The sequence below is a fragment of the Centruroides sculpturatus genome, unplaced genomic scaffold, assembly GCF_000671375.1.
Source record: "Centruroides sculpturatus isolate CEXI.00-Female unplaced genomic scaffold, Cexi_2.0 scaffold252, whole genome shotgun sequence".
Taxonomy (NCBI): Eukaryota; Metazoa; Arthropoda; class Arachnida; order Scorpiones; family Buthidae; genus Centruroides; species Centruroides sculpturatus.
In genome coordinates this window covers 268,352-290,536 of record NW_019384463.1, presented here as the reverse complement: position 1 = coordinate 290,536, position 22,185 = coordinate 268,352, and the positions used below count along the sequence as shown (strand labels likewise).

The 22,185-nt window shown below is 28.3% G+C and overlaps 2 protein-coding genes across 2 annotated transcripts in view; both read left to right on the top strand.

The window, feature by feature from the left end:
• The window catches only part of LOC111620942 (craniofacial development protein 1-like), a 30,226-nt gene extending 20,690 nt beyond the window's left edge, over positions 1-9,536 (top strand). The window contains exons 4-7 of the mRNA XM_023362966.1: positions 249-340; positions 5,392-5,499; positions 7,172-7,331; positions 9,477-9,536. Of these exons, the coding sequence (XP_023218734.1) occupies positions 249-340; positions 5,392-5,499; positions 7,172-7,331; positions 9,477-9,536 (420 nt within the window). The remainder of the gene's footprint in view (positions 1-248; positions 341-5,391; positions 5,500-7,171; positions 7,332-9,476) is intronic.
• Positions 9,537-11,552: 2,016 nt separating this feature from the next.
• Positions 11,553-22,185, top strand: part of LOC111620960 (craniofacial development protein 1-like) — an 11,989-nt gene continuing 1,356 nt past the window's right edge. Inside the window, exons 1-2 of the mRNA XM_023362986.1 lie at positions 11,553-11,696; positions 14,555-14,627. Coding sequence (XP_023218754.1) covers positions 11,569-11,696; positions 14,555-14,627 — 201 coding nt within the window. The 5' untranslated portion in view covers positions 11,553-11,568. The remainder of the gene's footprint in view (positions 11,697-14,554; positions 14,628-22,185) is intronic.

Here is a 22,185-nt window from a genome sequence, read left to right as displayed (position 1 = left end):
GTTGAAACTTGTTTCTATCTACTTATTTGTAATGAATTCATATTTGAAAGGTTTAATAATTATTTGTCTGATAAAACTAAAAATACTTTATTAAAAATCTATGGATCTGAAACATTTCATTGTTTTACAGTATAAGTTTTATTAATTAAACATTTAATTGTAGTATAGTATAAGTTTAATTATTTTGCAGTATAAGTTGAGTATTTAATAAAAGTATTATTATTTATTTATTTATTTTTTTATTATAGTCAGATTCAGTAAAGCAGAAACCAGAAAAAGCTTCTGTTCCAAATAAGAAAATCATAACTGAAGTCTTTGATTTTGCAGGAGAATCAGTATCGTAAGTGTAAAATCACTTTATTTCTTGTTAACAAAATTTCAATATTACAAACACCAATAATTTATAAAATAATGTGCAATTATTTATTGTGACATCATCACAATGCCGGGCTGCAATCTTTAATCATATTTTTAAATCACTTGAATACAGGGTGGCCAAAAGTCACTTTAAAAGTAAAATACAGTGGTGCCTCATATAACGGACACTGCAAATAACAGACTGGCTGCGAACAATGGGCTTTCCATTCGGCAGTTACGTGAGGTGAACAACGGTCTTTCTGCGAACAAGTGAGAATGATGTTTCCACTCTTTTGCCATTGCCAATGACAATCTGCTATTTTTATAATATATTAATATTATTAGAATATATTATTAGTATATCTGAAGTATAGAGCTTGCTCCCTTGTTTATTATGTACATCACCCCAGTGCAGTGTATATACATTTATTCATGTGTTGTGCAAATCATGGCTTCTAAAAAACAGAAAGCTGATTTCAATTGAAACAAAGTAAGAAATCATCAGAAGGAGGAAAGTTGACAAAAACTTCCTTGTCAAATGGGGAGAGGTTCAGGAGTTTACCAACACTCATTATCCAAACACAGTTGAGGCCAACAGGATCAATGATCTCTACAATGACACCCTTGCCCGTCATTTCTGACAGGTGTTGAAGAAGAGAGAGAAACAGACCACCTTGGACATGTTTTTCAAGAAGCCAACTGCCAAAAAACAAAGGATGGAACAAGAGGAGTTGACCCTGCAAGCTTCGGTAGCCTCTCCTGAATCTGACTCCGATTAAAAAACAATAAAAAGAGACCTGCTGCAATGTGTAAAAAGTCTGTATCTGTATGAAGGTGTGAAGAAAGTGTTCCTCCACCTCCTCCTCACAACATCTGACTACCTGGCATAATTGGTGACTGCTCCATTTTCATTTTTTTATGGTACAGTATGGTTATTTTATGCTGTGGAACAAATTATATGTTTTAACATGTATTTCTATGGGAAAATTTGTTTCGTATAACGGACTTTTCACTTAACGGACGTGCACCTGGAACGGATTAAGTACATTATACAAGGCACCACTAGTTATTTCATTTATAAATGGTAATTATTTTATAAGTTTCTTTTTAACATTATGATGTACGTACACATCTTGGAGATTTTTTTGGCCTAAACATGAAAGATAACATCTTTTAAATGACCCCCATTTTCCTCTTCACAAAGGCAAGCGCTTTCTATGGTAAAGTGACTTTTGGCCCACCTTGTATATGCACCTCAAATTACTAGTGGTTGCCCCTGTACATACATTTCCTTTAATAGTCATGCCTGTCATCTATCTAACACTTTTCAGGGGAAAATTTTTGAATTAAAATAGCATGACCTCCAGTTTGCATCAGAAGTTCATATATAGTTAATTGGAGCCTCCTGCCCCTATTGTTTCCATATCTGGTCTTGTCTTTTATCTATCTAACTTTGTTCTTGAAATTAAGGAATGACATACAGAAGACAGACAAACAACAGTTGAAATTTATAGTCTACAGTTTTTTCAAATTGCAGCCCAAAAATAAAAAATATTTGTTTGAATTAGTTTAATGTAGTAACATCTAATAATATGATATCCTATGTCTGTATTTATACTTAAAATATAAAGCAAGAATGTTTGTTTGTTTGCTAAAGGTAATCTCAGAATCTACTGAATCAATTTTTAAAATTCTTTCATTATTGGAAGTGTATTCCTTACAGATGAACATAGGCTATATGCTATTTTTATATTAAAGAAGGAAAATGCACGAAAAAGATGTTTTTACCATGGCATGTGTCCTGCATCATTGTTTGCCTGCTGCATTGAAGGTCAATCCCCTTTGTCACCTAATGGGCTTTTCTGAACTTATTATCTTATATTTTCAGTTTCAATTTTAATGCATGCAGTTCAGGTAGTTGTGTATATGCTTCATTTATATAGTCTTGGTTGTTTGTTTTTTATAATAATACTCTTATGTTACCAGATACTTAGAACTATAAGGAGCAAATTTACTTTCCTTAGATGAAAGTAAACTTTTGTACATAGGACTATAGTATTTTTGTGTGTTCATTGTTTTAGTATTAACCCTACTGTACCATTATTTAAAAAGAAGAATTAGTCTTATGTTATGAGATATCTATCTACATAAATGGAGTTCTTTCAGTTACTTTTTGGGTGTAGGCATGTGCAAGTGAGTCTTTTTGATGATAAAATACTTAAAATTGTCAATTGAAAATACTCAATTGTCATGAAATATAGCTGTGTTATGGACTCCTCACTCTTTATGCTGATTTTATCTTTCCTACAAACTGTCAAACCCTTTGACTAATCTGGACCAAATTCCACATACTTACTATCTGTACCATATGGGAAACATGGACTACCATAAAACTTTGGCCCCTCCTCTCTGATTTCATCCTGCTCAAGTGAAACCCTTTGATTTGCACCAAATTTTGAATTGTTGCTCTGCCACCCTGTGGGAAACATACACTTCCCTATAACAAGGATAACTCAACCCTCTCCCCTAAGTTCTCAGGTAATGCTGGGAATTCTTTACTAGTATATATCTAAAGCACTTTTTTAAAATCTCTTATCTATGTACAGTGGGTGATCGGTTAACGAACAGATCGGATAACGAACAAATCGGATAACAAACACTTTCGCGAAAGATTTTTATGTTTGGACAACGAACACATGATCGGATAACGAACAAACACAAGAAGAAGCGATGTAAAATAATGAATACCGATTGGTCTTCCCATGTCTTCGGGAAACAATTTGAAACTTTTCGTAGTGTGGGAAACATCGATATCAACGCTCAAGCCGGTATATACCGATCGGATAGTATTCCTCCGAACTTTGAAACTCTCCCTTGTAATTCCAGCCTTTTATTTTTCTGACAAAATAATTCTTTTATGTATTTGTTAGACTGTCGGGTAGGCACTCGTTAAGTTTTGCATCTGTTTTTCTTTTCGAAAAGTGAGAGTATAATAGCAAAGGTGGAGAGTGGGCAGAAGATGCCTAATGTTGTCGGGCAGTATGGCGTGAACAGTAGGCAGCAGTTCAATCTTATTTAAGAAAAATACTGTATAATCCAGAAAACTCAAGCAGCTAAAGGAGTAACAAAAATCAAATCTGAGAAATAAAGAACATCGAAGAGTTCATAATGGAACCCGAAACGGATCTGACATAGAAGAACGCTAAGAACTCTTGAATGAAGAACACCAAGAATCTCGGCGAGGTATGTTTTCTTCTGAAAAAGAGGATTAATGCTGATATCTGTTATTAAAGATCGTTTGAAGAAGTGGGAGGATGTCAGAACAACGGTCTTAGAATGGCATCTAAACCAGGTTGAGGCTTGGGGATTTCTACAATTGCAATGCTATTAATTACTTACGAAAAATCCTGAAGAAGAGGGAAAAGCAATCGACATTAGACAGATTCTTTAACCATTTCAAACGGAAAAAAACATGACTAATAAAAATGCAAGACTGTGTGTGTATGTATTTTTATTATTACATATAAATAAATGTAGTAAGAAAGTATATATTTTTTATTTTTGGGGGTCTCCAGAACGAATTAATTAAATTCCCATAGAAACCTATGGTAAATCAATAATCGGTTAACGAACAATTCAGATAGCGAACAAAGTCTTGGAACGGATTATGTTCGTTAACCGATCACCCACTGTATTTACATGCACAGACATACACACATTATTCAATAGAGAAGTTAATATATTTATAGTAAATTGTTATACAGTAATACCTTGACTTATGCTACTCCAACTTACGTGAACCCGGAGTTACGCGATTTTCAAATCTTGTCAATTCGTCTTTTGTTTGAGTGCCATGCAACCCTTGATTACTCACTCCCCCCACACTATTGTTCAGCTTACACGTTCCTCACTCCCCCCACACTATTGTTCAGCTTACACGTTCCTCACTCCCCCCACACTATTGTTCAGCTTACATGTTCAGATGTGTCGCACGGAATCGACACACAGCTACAATTTATTTTGTATTATTTATTTCTGTGTTTGTTATATCTACGGAGACTTGAGAGACTTTACTATGTCATCCAAACGAAGTAGAACTAATTCTTCTGCATCAAACAAGAAAAGAAAAACTTTAACTTTGGAATGTAAAGTTAACATTAGGTATGTTTGTAAAGTCGAACGAGTTAAATGAGAATGACGTCATCATTATTCCTATTTCGTTAGACTTTGCGAACAATTTGTTACTAACGCGTTTAACTCGTTTGACTACGAACGTACCCATTATTAAAGACTTCGATACAAAAATGAAAATTTGTGAATTGGCAAAGAAGTTTGTTCTACTGGAATTGTCAGTCAGAACAATTATAAAAGGCAAAGAAAAAATTCTCGAAGCTGTGAAAAATGCTAAATCTTTAAATTCAAAGCATCATTCATAAACGTCACAGTATTATCGCTGAGATGGAAACAATGTTAAAATTATGGCGTAATAATCAAGTAAATGTGAAAAATTGTAAAATAATATAGGCCTAATTTGTTATACATATGTATTATCTAAGATTTTATTAAACATTTTTTTTCTAAATTATTGTTTTCTTTAGTCTCTGGCCCCAATTAAGAATTATTTGTACGTATTTATATGTGAAATTATACCCCAACTTATGCAAATTCGACATACGCGGTTACCGCTCGGTCCACCTATCGTGTAAGTTCGGGGTATTACTGCATTAAATACTACTTTGAGTTTTCTTAAATATGATTTTAAGAAATTTTTCTATTAATTTACTCATTGTAAAATTTGACTATATTACTATGAAAATAGAATAAAATTATTATAGCATAGCATTCTAGTTTATTAAATTTTTAATTTACTTTTATTTGATGTAAATCTTAGAAGAAAATTTAAATTTTAAGTATTTTTTTCCCCCCTATTTTTTAATCTAAAAATTAAGTTATTTGAGTTCAAATTGTTTTTCTAACAATAAAATATTTACAAAAATTCTGAAATCAAATAAATATGTTTAAATATTTGCTTAGGGTAACAAAAGAAGTTGATGTAGATTCAGAAGAAGCTAAGAAATTTGAAAACAAAGATGAAAATAAAGCTGCCGAACAACCAGAATCTAATAAAAGTGCTCAAGTTGGGTAATTTTACTTTGAATGTCTTTCTAATATGTTTATATTTTAAATTTAGCTTATTTTGCACATATTCATATTTACGTAAAACAGATTATTTTTAACTTAAATAACTGAAAATTAATTGTTGCCTTTTAACTTAAAAACAGACATGAGAATGAGAGCAAATTAAAGCAAAGCTAACTGAAGTATAGTATTTTTATGAACTCCTTCTGAGAAAAATAATGAATTTAAAATTTTAAATAAACAAATAAGTTAATTTTTAATTTTAGTTAGATTCTAAAAATTATTTTTATTATTTCGTTTAATTTTTGAAAATATTTTCGAAAGTTAATTACCTTTAAAAGTGCATGGCTTAATTAAAAAAAAAAATACAAACTGATAAGTACTGATTAGCTTATTTTTATTTTATAGTTTTGTACTGTACAGCATTGTGTCACTTCTAATCAATACTGTTTTTTATAATTAAGTAGACTATGTTTGAGTAAATATNAGATTTAAAAAGTTTTTATTTTATTTAAATTTTAGTTTAAAATTAGTACAATTCAATTATTTTAGCAGCAATCATTTTTTTATTTTTTTTCAAAAATTTACTACTACTAAGCAAATGAATTTTTCATGATAAAATCAAAGTTAATATTTGCTAAATACTTTAGTTTTGGTAAACTCATATTAATATTGTTTATTAATTAGACAAATTTTTTGAGGATCATAATTATAATTATCATAGATTTGCTGACCATTTATATAGTACTTCTTTTATTATTAATATTAATAATAATTTAATGTGTGATTTATGGATGATAATGTTCAAATGAGAAATTTTTGTATTAGGATATATTAAAATGCAGATTTAAAATGTAATTCATGAAAATAATTACATTTGAAAATATTTAAATTTTACTAATTATTTTTTATTTATTTATTTATTATTTATTAAATTTTGATTAGAAAAAGTTAAATATAAAAAATATTTATGTTTAGTTAGATATAAATTTTTAAAATGTATGCAGTGCTATAACAATGACTGTGTTGTAACTCAGGCAAGCTGCAATAATTGTTCAAACTAAATCTTGTCTTTGATGAACTTATTTTACTTATTTAATTGAGAAATTAATATAATAAAAATTCAGCATAGATAAATACACTATTCTATCAGCTGGAGTGTAAGCAATGGCATATCATGTTTTAATGTCATATATGTAGCTATCATGATACTACACTGCTTAAAATATTTATATTCTGTTGGAGATGTTTATTTTGACTTATATAGCAAAAGTGCATCATAGTATAAAAGGTCTGTCCCAAAAGTAAGACTGATTTTTTATTTAATGACTGTGCAGCTTAACACATCATTAACTGGTATTTTCACATTGTTAGATATCTTATCAGCATGTCCAGACCTATTTCAAGTTGAATGGTTAATTAAGTCAAACATGCACAATCTCTGTTTGTGTAAGATAGTGTTTTAACAGATTGTTACATTTAAAATGGAGAAAAATCTCAAACACATTATGTTATCAATTTTTGTGTGAAACTCAAGAAATCTGCAACTGGACATTTGCAGATTTAACCAAAGCTTATGGAAATGCCACTTTATCAAGAAACATGGTGTTTAGATGGCACAAAGATCCAGGATAAAGACTATGCTTATCTTTTTTTTTTTTTTTTTGTTTGAAAGCTGTGGAATTGTGCACAAAGAATTTTTACCTTTAGGACAGACAGTTAATCAGGCCTTCTACAAAGATGTCTTGGAACAACTTCAAAAATGGATCAACCAAGTATGCAGAGACAGTGCAGAAGATTGGGTGCTGCACCATGATAATGCACCTGCTCACACAGTACTATCAATTCAAGAGTTTTCGGCCAAGAAAAAATCCCCACACTCCCACAACCTTCCTACAGCCTGGACCCAGCTCTGTGAAACTTTTACCTATTCCCTAAGATAAAATCCAAGTTGAAAGGTCATGATTTCGGGACAGTGGAAAACATCAAAAAAGTTAACTGACAAATGGAAAATGACTTCAAGTATTACTACAACTAGTGGAAAAACTTTGCAACTACTATGTGACTTCACAAGGGTCATACTTTGAAAGAGATCATTTGTAGTTTGATGTAATTCTTGTATACTTTGAAATAAAAAGTTAATACACTTACTTTTGGGACAGACCTTATACTGTCATGTTTTATTTCTAGCCTATCATTAGCCTATTGTATTTGCAAGATCAGAATATATGTTAGGTATAGTTCTAATATATGCTGAAAATGGAGGAGTAGAATGCAAATGTTAGTTTTGGCATATTAGAGCAAATATTTGTTACAATTTAAGTATTAATTTTTTTATGTTTACTGTAGAAACAAATTGAGAATCAAATATAACAAAGTTAATTAATAAACTGGAACTTTTCAATTAACATCGATATGCACAAAATAACACCTTTCTTACTTATTCCAGCAACATTTATTCTGAATTATGAAAGTTTTTGGCCATATTTAGAGATCATTTATCAAACATGTATCAAAATGTTTGTTAAATGGAATGTCTTTTTACTTGAAGAAAGCCTCTAAATATGGCCAAAATCTTTTGTAATTCAAAATAAATGCTGCTGAAATAAGTAAGGTGTTATTTTCTTCATATCAATGTCAAATATAACAGTTGTCACAAATACTTGTGTTTAAATAGTAAATGCAAAATACTTTATTTTGATTATTATGCTTATGTACTTTGAAATTTTCATTTTATTAATTTAAAAATTCTTAATTTTTATAAGATTTAAACCAGGGGATAGAAACTGGCAGCCTACAGGCTGAACATAGCCCATTAAGGCTTCATATCTGGCCCACAGCCTTGATGATTTCTTTTATAAAAAATCAATGTTTCTAACATCTTGCAAGGATTAAATCAGAAAAAGTTTAAATGTCTAACTGTTTACATAAGTTTTAAATGCCTGGTAACAAAACAGCCTTTTTTTAATTATAGTATCTGTTTTTGTTTACCAAATATAGTAAGACCCCGCTTAACACGGGGGATGCATTCCTAGACGATAAAGCGCTAAATGAAACAGCATTAAACGAGATCATTTTAACATAGAGTAAATAAGGATAGGGGTAACACGCGATCGAAAATAAAAAAAATTTACTTTAATTTTAAGTCATTTTTATATTAATTTGTATAATAATATATGTTAAATAACACATAAACATATGCACACAGAAATGTATAATAATATATTAATTAGTTCATTTTTTCTATATTAATTGTTCATTTTTTGTGACGAAGGTCCTGACCTTTCTGAAATTCTTGTTTTTTTGCAATAAAGTCTTGAAGTTTCATTTGTCGCTTTTTTCTTTCCTTAAGCAAATGTCGGTAGTAGAAGATCGCATCCAAAACACCTCATTTTGCTTATGCACTCCTTTTAAAATCTAGATCATTCACTACAATTTGATCAACGATTTCGGTTATCGTTACCAAACTTTAACTAAGGAAATCTGTAGAGAAATTCTTTGGGTTCTTCGTTTTCAGAATCACTATTTTCCAGTTCTACATGGATTCCTTGTTCTGCCAATTCTCAAAGGTCGTCGTTGATAAGACTCTCACCAGAAACCTGCGGTAACTCCTAAATATCCTGTTCGTCTACATCTGCTAGTCCTGCTATATTGATTAGGTTGAGTTTGATCAACCTAATGATACAGCAATAGGCTCTTCTCATTGAGAATTCTTGGATACCTTCAGCCATAACTTCTTCCACACTTTGTTTGTGCATTTATCAGTTAATTTTTGCCAAGCGAAGTCGATATTGCCTATGGCATCCATGATGTTATATTTTTTCCAAAATTGCACCAAACATACATAGATTTAAAGAAAGTACACCTTTTTGCCACCTTTTGCTGATTGGTTCGTGTTCGTAAATAATTGTATTATGTATGAATGAATAAAATGCTGCAATAATTTAAATCAGCATAAATTTTGAGCTTTTTTTTTTTAGGCTTTGAGCAGACAGCGTTACATCGAATCAGCATTAAGCGAGGCAGTGTTAAGTAATTAACTAATAAACATTTTAGCAGACTTTGAAGGATCTCATTTTTCAAAGTTATTAAGATTACTGCTATTTTTCATTCAACCTCAATGTTTGTAGTCTGTTGGATGTCTGAGGCAATTAAGATATCAATCTGTTGTTTTGGGGACCAGGATTGAATCTTGATGATCAACTCCCTTGGAATATTAATGGTTGAGTTTGTCCTCGATTTATCAGATTTTGTCTCTGATCACCTGACTGCCTCCATTGTGGCCCTGGTCAAATCCATGAAGAGTATGATTAAAATAAGCTTTCTTAGTGCTGATAGGACAGTTAAAAATGAAAAAAATAATATTTATATATACATTCTGTAATATTTTTTTCTTCAAAATATACAATAACAGATTTGATAATCTGATGACAGGTAGTAAGGGACCCAGGTCAGCATGCTTCTCTGAGGGACCTAAGTTTGAATCTAGTTTAAATCCTCAAGTTTTTGTGGGTGATTTCACCTGACAATGTCAGACCCTCTTCACTTATTCATACTTTTATTTGCTTTTTGCTAGATATGAATATAAAAATTGTCATGATATTATAGGAAGTCCTCATTAATTTGAAATTTAAGGGACAAAATAATCAGACTTTGAATTATCGAGTTTCGAATTATCTGAGATTTAGATTACATATTTCTGTACAATAAGCAAAATTCCACATAACTGATGTAATTTATTAAGGAAATGGAATATGGCTACATATACAAAATGCTATTTTTGTTAACTAATAATTAATAATAATAATGATATGAATAAACTGCAGGTAAACATCTCATGTCCAGTGAGAACCTCACAACTTGCCACAATGGTTTTATAAAAAGTAAAGCAGAATTTCTCAAAATGTAGCCCAAATTATTTTTAAAGTGGTGCAAAAAGTAGTGAGTCATCCAAATTCAGTAGCTAGAATCCTACAAATATCCCAATTTGCTACTTGTAGCCCAATCTTGCAATTCCAAAAACTGGTCGTATTTTATGAGATAAGAGAAAAAAGGGTAGTTCATGTGTAAGATGACACCTGAAAATGTGTTACTGTAAAAGCAAAGCCATATTGATGAGATTAGAATTGTTCTTGGACTATTGTTCTCTTATAGTATGGAGACACTTTGATCTAAACAAATAAGCTAACCTATGCATTAAGTTGACAGAATTTTCGTTTCAAATTTCAAAATAGCTGTATTCAAACTAACTGAATATCTTAACATATAAATTTTTATATCCCTGACTGGGACAAAAGTACAGTTATGACTAATGGGACTTCGAACTATCCAAGTTTGAATTAACAAGGATTTCTTGTAGTATTTTCACTTGCATTCAATTTTTATAATATTTTTGTAATAAAGAATTAACATCCATTTGAAATTTTAAAGTGTTGATTATTTGCTCTTTTTAATTTTAACAATTTATTTTAAGCTATTTCTATACTTCTTTATCATAAATNAGTATTATCGCTGAGATGGAAACAATGTTAAAATTATGGCGTAATAATCAAGTAAATGTGAAAAATTGTAAAATAATATAGGCCTAATTTGTTATACATATGTATTATCTAAGATTTTATTAAACATTTTTTTTCTAAATTATTGTTTTCTTTAGTCTCTGGCCCCAATTAAGAATTATTTGTACGTATTTATATGTGAAATTATACCCCAACTTATGCAAATTCGACATACGCGGTTACCGCTCGGTCCACCTATCGTGTAAGTTCGGGGTATTACTGCATTAAATACTACTTTGAGTTTTCTTAAATATGATTTTAAGAAATTTTTCTATTAATTTACTCATTGTAAAATTTGACTATATTACTATGAAAATAGAATAAAATTATTATAGCATAGCATTCTAGTTTATTAAATTTTTAATTTACTTTTATTTGATGTAAATCTTAGAAGAAAATTTAAATTTTAAGTATTTTTTTCCCCCCTATTTTTTAATCTAAAAATTAAGTTATTTGAGTTCAAATTGTTTTTCTAACAATAAAATATTTACAAAAATTCTGAAATCAAATAAATATGTTTAAATATTTGCTTAGGGTAACAAAAGAAGTTGATGTAGATTCAGAAGAAGCTAAGAAATTTGAAAACAAAGATGAAAATAAAGCTGCCGAACAACCAGAATCTAATAAAAGTGCTCAAGTTGGGTAATTTTACTTTGAATGTCTTTCTAATATGTTTATATTTTAAATTTAGCTTATTTTGCACATATTCATATTTACGTAAAACAGATTATTTTTAACTTAAATAACTGAAAATTAATTGTTGCCTTTTAACTTAAAAACAGACATGAGAATGAGAGCAAATTAAAGCAAAGCTAACTGAAGTATAGTATTTTTATGAACTCCTTCTGAGAAAAATAATGAATTTAAAATTTTAAATAAACAAATAAGTTAATTTTTAATTTTAGTTAGATTCTTAAATGATTGCCTTAAATAATCGGGCTATAAATACTAAGTAATTTGCTACTAAAGGTAGACATTAGGTGCCATTTCTTATTTAAATTCATATTTATAATTTTAATAATTTATTAAATAATTTAGAAACATTTGGAATTTAAGGCAATTGTTTTTTATGTATCTATATCAGGCTTTGGGATGTTTGTTATACTTGTATTGTACTTTAACTTTGCCTAAACGTTACGAGGGATATTCAAGTAAAACTGAGATTTTAACAACCAGCCTTGACTAATATATCATTAATTTGCTTTACTATTTACTTTTATATAAATATATACTATTTATAAAAATTATCTGTCATCATTACCAATGGCTATAAGTTAGTTGAGACATAAAAATTGATTTCAGTCATAACATTTGTTCTTTTACAAACAAATTCAAAATTTATTGATTGTTCAGATGGTACATACAAATAGAAGTTTACAAAAGATTTCAACTTACAGTTTGGAGAAAAAGCATTTAACAGATTAGGGATATTTGAATGATGCATTCATTTTAATATCAGTAGCAAATAATCATGGATACAATGATTTTACCCATGTTATGTGCATGAAGTTACTGAAGATACATGATTAATTAAGCAATGATAACATTATCATTCATGAATATCTATTTTTCCAGAAATTATCTTCACATTAGATGCCAATACAAATTACCACTTGCTAACAAAGTACAGTACATAAGCTGTTTCTTTTTCAACTTCCAATGGTTCTTAAAACAAAGATAAGTGTAAATAACAAAATAAATTTATTACCAAAAGTTAGGTACAAACATGGTTACTTTTTGACATAATCATCATGAAGATTGAAGCATTTGTCTATTTGTGGATGAGCTTAGAAATTCCCTCTTTGTAGAATGTTGCCACCAGTGACTTGGGATGGCCTTAATGTTGTTTTGAAGATCGTCATTAATCTCGAACCTCTGCCCTCCTAGCCAATTTTTCTGTTTAGGAAAGAGGTTGAAGTCTCTTAGCACTAAAGCGAGGATTGAGGCTATATGCTGGATGAGTGAAAGGTGGTAAGACTTCCACCCAGATTGGAACTTTTTAATGTGTGAAGACTTTAAGACTTACTCATCCACAGTTAGACAAATGCCTCAATCATCACAGTGATTATGCTGAAAAGTAATCATGTTTGTACCTAACTTCTGGTAATAAATTGATTTTGTTATTTACACTTGTCTTTGTTTTATGGACCATCAGAGTTTGAAAAAGAAACAGCTCTCATATAATTTCAGATTTGTAAAGCATTTAGAAGCATTTTGATGAAAATAATCAGTTTTGTAAATAAAATCATTATATATTATGAAATCTGGATATATTATTATATTTTTAAATCAAGATATATCAACAAACAATGCAAAACCTGTGATCATCACTTCTCAAAAAATTTCATTGAGTTCTATCAGCTGATAAGGTTATAGTTCATATTTGTTTTGAAACATGAAAGATATTATTCATGTGGATTTCACTCAGTTCTAGAGATAACAGTAGATATTATAATGCAGTATATTATGAAATATTTTTACATTTATCAATGATAAAGGATCTTCTTGATCTTTTATCATTGATTGTTATAATATTCTGATTTCAATGACAGTTTTCTTGCATTCTTGACCTAATTCTTTCTAGTGATTATTATTTTCAAACAAATAAAACAATTCAAAACATTGTATAAACATGGTTGAAGAGTATAAGTAAATCTTTTTATATTTGGGTACATTTCTTGCAAAGTATTTCAGTCTGTCTACATTGAGAAAGAGTAGGAAAATGCTTTAAAAAGTTTTTAAGACTTTAAAGAAGTCTTTGTTTTACTTGAACATTCTTAAATGATTTTATAAAGAATATAATTATTATATAAGAAATTTTGTATTAAATTAAAATTCTTAATTCTTATTAAAAAATAGTACATTTTTAATTTGTCTAACAATTAAAACAAAATATTTAAAAGATTAAGGTGTTGAGAACTTTTGAACAAAAGTCTAATTTGTATATTCTTGTCTTTTTTTGTATCCATTTGTATACTTTTCTCCTCATTTTTTATTTTCTTTTATACCAAATGTTTTGTCTTCTGGTTAGATTTTTACCAGAGATTTATTAATAATTTGTATTTTTAAAAAAAAAGAGAGAGAGAGAAAAAAAAGAGGAAAAAATTAGAATTAAGTAATTTGTACATAAAAATAGCTCGAATTATTTTGGAAATAAAATAATTCTTAATGATGATGATTGATGATGATGCACCTCAGCAGAAAAACTGCTGAGGTGCATGCTAATGCATTCTTGAATGATTTTCTTCTATAGAAAAGAACATATTGATATTTGATATGTGTTTTTTTCCTTTGAAAGAGAAAAAAATTGCATAACTTTTTAATTAAAATTTATATTATTGCTATCTGTTCAATGATATTCTTAACATTTGAGTTAGCAAACAGACTAATAAAAATTCTAAATCTTAATGTTTAGTGATACAAAATGAAATATTGTGATCAGCATAATTCAATAAATATCATTCAAATTAAACTAGATCATTTTTTATTATGTATTTCAGCATTAAACGTTCAAGTAATATAGGGAATATACTTGGAAAAGTTATGGGAAAGAAGCCTAAAATGACAACATTGGTAAATAAATTTATCATGTTTAATTTATTTGGATTGTAAAATATACAATGAATTAGATAATCTAGAAATTTCATTATTCTGAAAATGAAATAATTTTTAAAATTTATAATTCTCATCATTTTTTACATTAATAATATAATTTCAATTGATTCATTAAAATCACAATAATTGCATTTATTATTAAGATATTTAATCTTCATAATTTTAATAATCAGATATATTTTTATATCATAGGGTAGGATAAAATAAAATAAAATAGTTGAATAATAGTCATGACAAAATATCTGCAGTAAATATAAATATCAAATCATTATTTAGTATATTTTCTTATTATACTAAATAATTTGATACAGAATTCAAGAATTACTCTAAAATTTATTTTGTAATGATTAGACAATTTAAAAGTTAATAACTGAAAGAACAAACAAAGATTCAGACAGTTTTTATATCTAGCTGTTTGTTGTTTTCTTTTGATAGATGTTATTTATGTAATACAATTTTATGATTTATACTGCTTATTTCACTTTATATTTAAATTTGGAGCATTCGTTAAGTTAATCCCACATATAAAATAGTTTTATTTGTTATATTTCAGATACATTATTAATTTAAATGATTGAATTACATTTATTAATAAATTATAATATTAATGCTGATGAGAAAAAATTTAAACATTCGTATAATATACAAGTAAATTAAACAGTTTTATATTTATAATGCAGTATTGAAAATGTTTTCTTAATACAATATCAAGTGTATCTTATGAAAATCAATGTTTACTTAAAAATAAATTTTAAAAAATTGTGCTTTAGCCAAAAAACATACTATATTAAATTCGTATTTAAAATGAAAGATATATGATACTAGATGTTTTAAATATTAAAGGTATAAATACAGTTAAATTTTCTTCAATCATTTACTTGAACTATTTATGCAGGAATTCTTTCATAATTATGCATAAATAAATAATGATTGGAAAGCATTAATTATTTACATAATTATAGGATGTTAAGAAATTAGACCAACAAAATGAAATAAGTGATAGAAAGGGGTCAATACAAGCAATTCTGGTCCAAGAACTGGAGGTTGCTATTTCCTCCTTACAAGATACATGCTTCTAAAATTTCTTCTCTTCACTACACAGTATGCATGTAGTATAGGAAAGCCCACCATCATTGTCATATGCCTTGTTTTGTGGTGTAACAGTTTTAAAAGCATAGACAGATGCATCTTAGAAAAGTGAAAACTTGAATCAAAACACAGGATGTTTGTTGGGCTGCAATTCAAAAAAATTGTAGACTTATAAATTCCCACTGTTAACCTTCTGTCTTTCCCTAATCTCAAGAACAGTGTTAGATAAATGAAATCCAAGACCAGATATGGAAAGCTTAGGGTCAGGTGACCCAATTAACTATGTATAAACTTCTGATACAAACCAGAAGTCATGTTATTTCAATTCAAAAATTTTTCTCTGAAAAGTTATACCAGGGGTGGCCAACAGTTTTTGCCCCTGGGCCAAATTGGAAAGAAAACTTTTTTCATGGGCCGAATTAGAGGCTGCCCTAGGAAGATTTTGAGGTGATGCAAGATCTCATTGTGGTGTCACCCCATAGTCAATTTGTCAATGTCAAATTTTAAATTCAATTAACAATATTGGCAAAACAGTTGGGCAAAATGTTTTAATAAATAAATAATAAAAGTCCAAAATCCAAAAGCCTAATATATTTATTTAAATGTTTTCATAAGATCAATTGAGATGGAGAAAAATGTATATTTCACAATAAAAATTTTTTTTCCTAAACTCCATTCTTTTAAAATGTTGGCATTCTAACTTTTGTTTTTTCAATACATTAACCTGTAGATATTTAATTATATTGACTGAGTGAATGTTTATCAGACGTAATGGAGAAATTCACACATCTCAGGAGCATCTTATTTACAGATAAACTAAATGCAAATGATTATTCTCTCATTGAATATACAAAATGATCCTGAATGATGATTATAGTATAATCAAATGGTAACTTTAGTGAATGGAAATAAATGATGTGATAATTGTTGTGTTTATCTTGTTATAGTTTGTAAATTTTCATTATTTTCTGAAATAACTTAAGTTTATTTGTTTATTGAAATTTATAATTATAAAGATTTTTAACACTATTTTAAGATTTTGTCATTAATTTCATTCTATTTATGTCTCAAGAAGTCTTATGGCTAATATTTTTAATATTTTGGCCTTTATTATATTTTATTTTCATTCATAATATTCAATTGTTTTATTGAATTGGCTATGGCTACCCTTTTCTTTAATATGACAAAGCTCCTTTGTATAAATTTTAAGCTTCGTTGCTTATTTTTTTGCATAAATTCTTTATCAAGACCCACATCCCAGACCCCAATACATTGAATTGTACTAATATGTTAATTTCTGATATTTTTTGTGTGTGCAAAAATAAATTGCAATTGCAAGAAAAGTGATTTAAAAAAAAGAAAAAAGATTGATAGAAACAACCACATTTGATAAGAACTGATGACTTTGAAGAAATTCATGTATTCAATGCATGTTGTTGGGATGAATCATCTCAAAGTCTGGACTGTGCTACATGAACACAGTCTTTTACCATCAAACTGTACAAAACAAGCCCTGAAAGATATCCAATGTGAAGAGAGTTTTCACAATGGTATTGCAATAGTGTGAATTAAAAGAACTCCTTGAATAGCTTTAACAAATGTTTAACAATAATGTCAGGCTTTTGTGGTATTCATGCATCACAGAGCAACAATCACTATCAAAAGTTTAGAAATCTGTAAGTTATAAGGTGGCTGCTGCAATATCCAAGTAAAGTTTACAGTGCTGACTGATAGGACAATTGTTTCTTCCTCCCTTTTAGATACCGTGTCCTGGTTTGTCGACAGGTCATTCTGAAGGAAGAGTCCATAGAATCTGCCACATCTGGGTGCCAGTCCCTATGATTGGATGCCCATTGTCTGAGTTTAGATGTAATTATCTACACAACACCTGCCAAGGGAACTCTAGCTGTCTTTCTAACTTGGTCAAGAGATCCAAAAAAATTGTCTGAGGATCCTCGTCCCTTCATTTTTAAAATTAATGAGGTTGGGCAGGCCAATGCAGAGCAAGGTCAGTAGCTCTCATTCAGGTCTGCCTCAGACAGGATCCTATTGCAATGCATCTTGCTACACTGACCCCCTCTGGAAAAACCAAACCATCCAAGCAGAAGACAAAATTGTTTTGTCTCCACTATCCATTAGGCCTACACAACAACCCAGTTCATAGGACAAAATTTGCTTTTATTGACCCATTCTCTACTACCCATTTCATTCTGCCAGTTTAATTTCTTAACACTTTGTATAATCAAAATTTATTATTTATGTTTTGTATTTTATTGTTTTAGTTTTTGGGACTAGATTAAAGATGTAATGACATATTAACTTTTCTACAATAAAAAAATTGATGAATTAAAATAGACGATCAGTATAGTTGATTAAGTTTAAATTAAGATTAATTTCAAGATTATTACAGTACATTTAGATGAAAGATAAAAATTGATATCCTACTTTGGCTCTATTTTATTCTATATGTTTAATGTTTCAAGAATAGTTGACTTAGACGAGAAACTTTGTAGCTTTTAGTGCAACCTGATAAAATATAAAATGATAAAAATGAAATTTATCCATGACAGCAAAATGAAACTTATTAGTTATTAAAATATGTTTCCATTCTTTTTTTCAATAAAGACATCTAACTACAATTTATATATATTAGGGACTGTCTATAAATTACTCCTCCTCCTCCTCCTTGTCCCAGTTTGTCCAAGTTTCTGTAATCCCCTCCCCACTTCAGATGTCCAACAAAACTCAACCACTCTTAAAATCTTTATCACTTTATGAATAATAGATACCATAAGTAGAAACGAAACAAACAAGAAATTTTGAGATAACTAGACTTATAGTAAAATGCATAAACTGTTTTAAAACTTAATGAAATAAATGGACATCCATTGAAGCTCAACTCCTTTTTTCTCCTTGTCCAACATTGTCCAACTTGTCTTAATTTCTTCCCTCCCCTGCCTTTCAGTGTGGATGTCATTTATGGACAACCCCTTATTGGTGCATATATGGTAAATATATATAATTATGCGATCTGTAATATGTAATGTAGCCTTGACAGTTACTTCAGAAATAGGATATGGTCTTTTGATTAAAAAGATTACCCATCTGTAAAAATAGTCTGTTCAGTAATGAACTAATTATTTAAAAAAATATTTTCCAATGACTTTATTTATATTATAAAGTTAAAATTTTTATTAATAAAAGATACTCTTATGAAACAAGTTTATAATAGGTAATCTGATTTTAAAAAAATGTCCAAAACGGATGAGGATGTCCCCTAGAGGGCAACAGAAGACTTAAAGGACATTGGAAGGCAAAGAAAACTCATTTTGAAATATATATGTTACTGGCCAAACCTGATTTCAGGCCAAACTAGTTTGTCCTAGGCCAAACAGGTTTATCTTACGCATGTCAGGATATACTAGTTTAGCCCAGGACAATCTAGTTTGGCCTAAATACTTTAGGCTTAACTAGTTTGATCTAGGCCAAACTGATTTCGATGATTATTGTTTTTATATTTGGAAGAAGTTTTCAAGTTTTATGAATTTTTTCAGATAGAGTTTTTATATAATATTTACTTATAATGAAGGCCTAATAAAGATCTTCGAAGAAAAAAGTGCGATGTTAAACGTCGTTTTGTTTGTTCTAAAAAGCATAAGTATGTTATGTAATTTGGTCAAAATAAAATATTTGTTTATTACAGTACAACCTTTGTACTCATAAATTTCTATAAGAAAGTGATGTTAATCAAGATGTTCAAATCTCACTAAAGACTGCAGCTACCAAACATTCAGTTGGGACAGGACAAGATGCACCTGTACCAAAAACTGTGCTACAAATAGGTGCCAATATAAAAAAAAATGATTTTGTGTAATTCAAATTGCCACAACAGTACACCCTGTAAAAATAAATAAAAGATTAAATATTTTATGTGTTACACTAAGACAAATACACAAATAAGTTAATTTTTAATTTTAGTTAGATTCTAAAAATTATTTTTATTATTTCGTTTAATTTTTGAAAATATTTTCGAAAGTTAATTACCTTTAAAAGTGCATGGCTTAATTAAAAAAAAAAATACAAACTGATAAGTACTGATTAGCTTATTTTTATTTTATAGTTTTGTACTGTACAGCATTGTGTCACTTCTAATCAATACTGTTTTTTATAATTAAGTAGACTATGTTTGAGTAAATATTTTTCACTTAATTGATTGCCCTTTAATTTAATTAATTTTATTTTAACCATTAATATACTTGAATAATAACTTTAAATCAGTTCGGCCTTAGCCAAACTAGATTGTCCTGGGCTAAATTAGTATATCCTGACATGAGTAGGATAAACCCGTTTGGCCTGAAATCGGGTTTGGCTGGTAACATATATATATATATATATGCATTAACAGGATGCAGTAGTCTAAAAATTTGGGAAACACTGATTTATATATTGAGACAATAAAGTTATCAGACAGCAAACATTATCTTTTATTTGATAAACAGATGCATTTTTGTTCTGAATAGTTTTAGTATTTTGAAAAGTAGCTTTTTTATTTATTTATTTTTTTACTTTCAATTTCCCTTTTGTTTTTTAAAAGTTAAAATCAGAAAACAAATATATTGTTTACAGATATATCAATAAAAAGATTATCATTCAAATGCTATTGTATTTTAATTGCAAAGTTTTGTTTATTAAAGCATGTATTTAAGCATTATTTTTTAATTTTTGCTACTTTTCACTTTAATAGTATTAATTGGGACTGAAATAGTGATTATAAAGGATGATTAAGATCAAATTTAAACATTTTTCAGTGATCATGATACAATGCTTTACAATATCTGTCTATATTTATTTGTGGATTTTGATAAGATTTTTTTTACTTTATTTTAGAGAAAAATTGGTTGAAGAGAGACCTGGGATTAAAATATTATAAAATATATTCTATTGTCATTTAAATAAATTGATTAAAATATCTATATTATAATATATAAATATGCATAATACAATTTATAAATGAAGTATATTTAAATGTCTGTTTGCCAAACAAAAGATAATGTTTGGTAAATTTAATGTGAATTTCTGTAAGAATGATTAATATTGTTTTATTGGATAATTAATATAGCTGTTTGGATATTAAAGAACATTAGGGTAAGTTCATATGAAATACAAAATTAATTTTCAAAACTGCTGTTATCGTTTGATACTATATTTATACTTATTGCTTGACATAAATAATGATTAAATATGGTAATAACAACTGCAAAATATAATATAAAAAAATATGTTTTATTTTTTAAATATACTCTTCTTAAATTAATAGACTTTATATAATTATAAGATGTTTTTCATGTTGCTAGATAACACTGATTATTTGGTTTACTGATGCCATCATTTGTAATTTATAATAAATATATTATCTTAGCAGGTAATATAAAGCAAGGCTTTGATCTAGCAATAATTGTAAAATACAAACCTAAAGTTTTTAAGGCTATATTTAAACTAATCTTTAATTACTGAAGTAATGAAATGTGGTCTAAAAGTATACAGCATAATTGCATAATTCTGGGTCACATTTCATTATTTAATTAAATATTGACTTCAGTGTAGTCCAAAAATAATTGGCATATCAGTAGAGTTGTCTAATTAGTTATCCAACAATGAGTTTCTTTTATCAAGGAATTGAATTACTTGAAAATTTGTTTTAAAATAACAATCAACTAATTAAGAGGGCATGAAAAATGTTATAATAAAAATTGTTGTGGTTAAATGAAAACAAACATTTCAATATAATAAATCTATCTGTTACAATCAGGTAATAATTGATTATTCATACTTATAGCTTTTCTCATTAAATTTTTAACTTTTAACTTTAAATTCTGTTTAATTGTATGAAATTCAATTCAGATTCCAAATGCCTATTGTCAGTATATAATATATAACTGAATATATAAAAAATATCTAAAATTATTATCGTACAAGAAGCCAATGAACAAAGAAAATCTTTAATAACAAATCAATAATGTTTTGTAAAACAAAACTCCACCTTATGGCATTTTACAAAAATTTCACATTTTTGTAAATACTTAAAACTTGTGAAATATCGGAAATATTTGTAGCTAATTTTAAGATATAAAAAAGGTAAGAGTTTATTTTTTTGTTTAATGGAAAAGCATTTTAAATTAAAAAGTGTTATGTATATTCTTTCACTAGACCTATTTGGGTTTTTTTTATAAATAACATAAATTATCTTTGTAGTGGTAAAATTTGAATATAAGGTGAATACCTTATATTCAAATTTTAAGATGTAATTGAATATGATTAATGTAATTGAAAACTCAGTTGATATTTACAAATCTTTTCTATTAACTAATTGCACAATCAAGCAATCAAAATTATTATAATATATAATATAAGAACTATATTATTATAT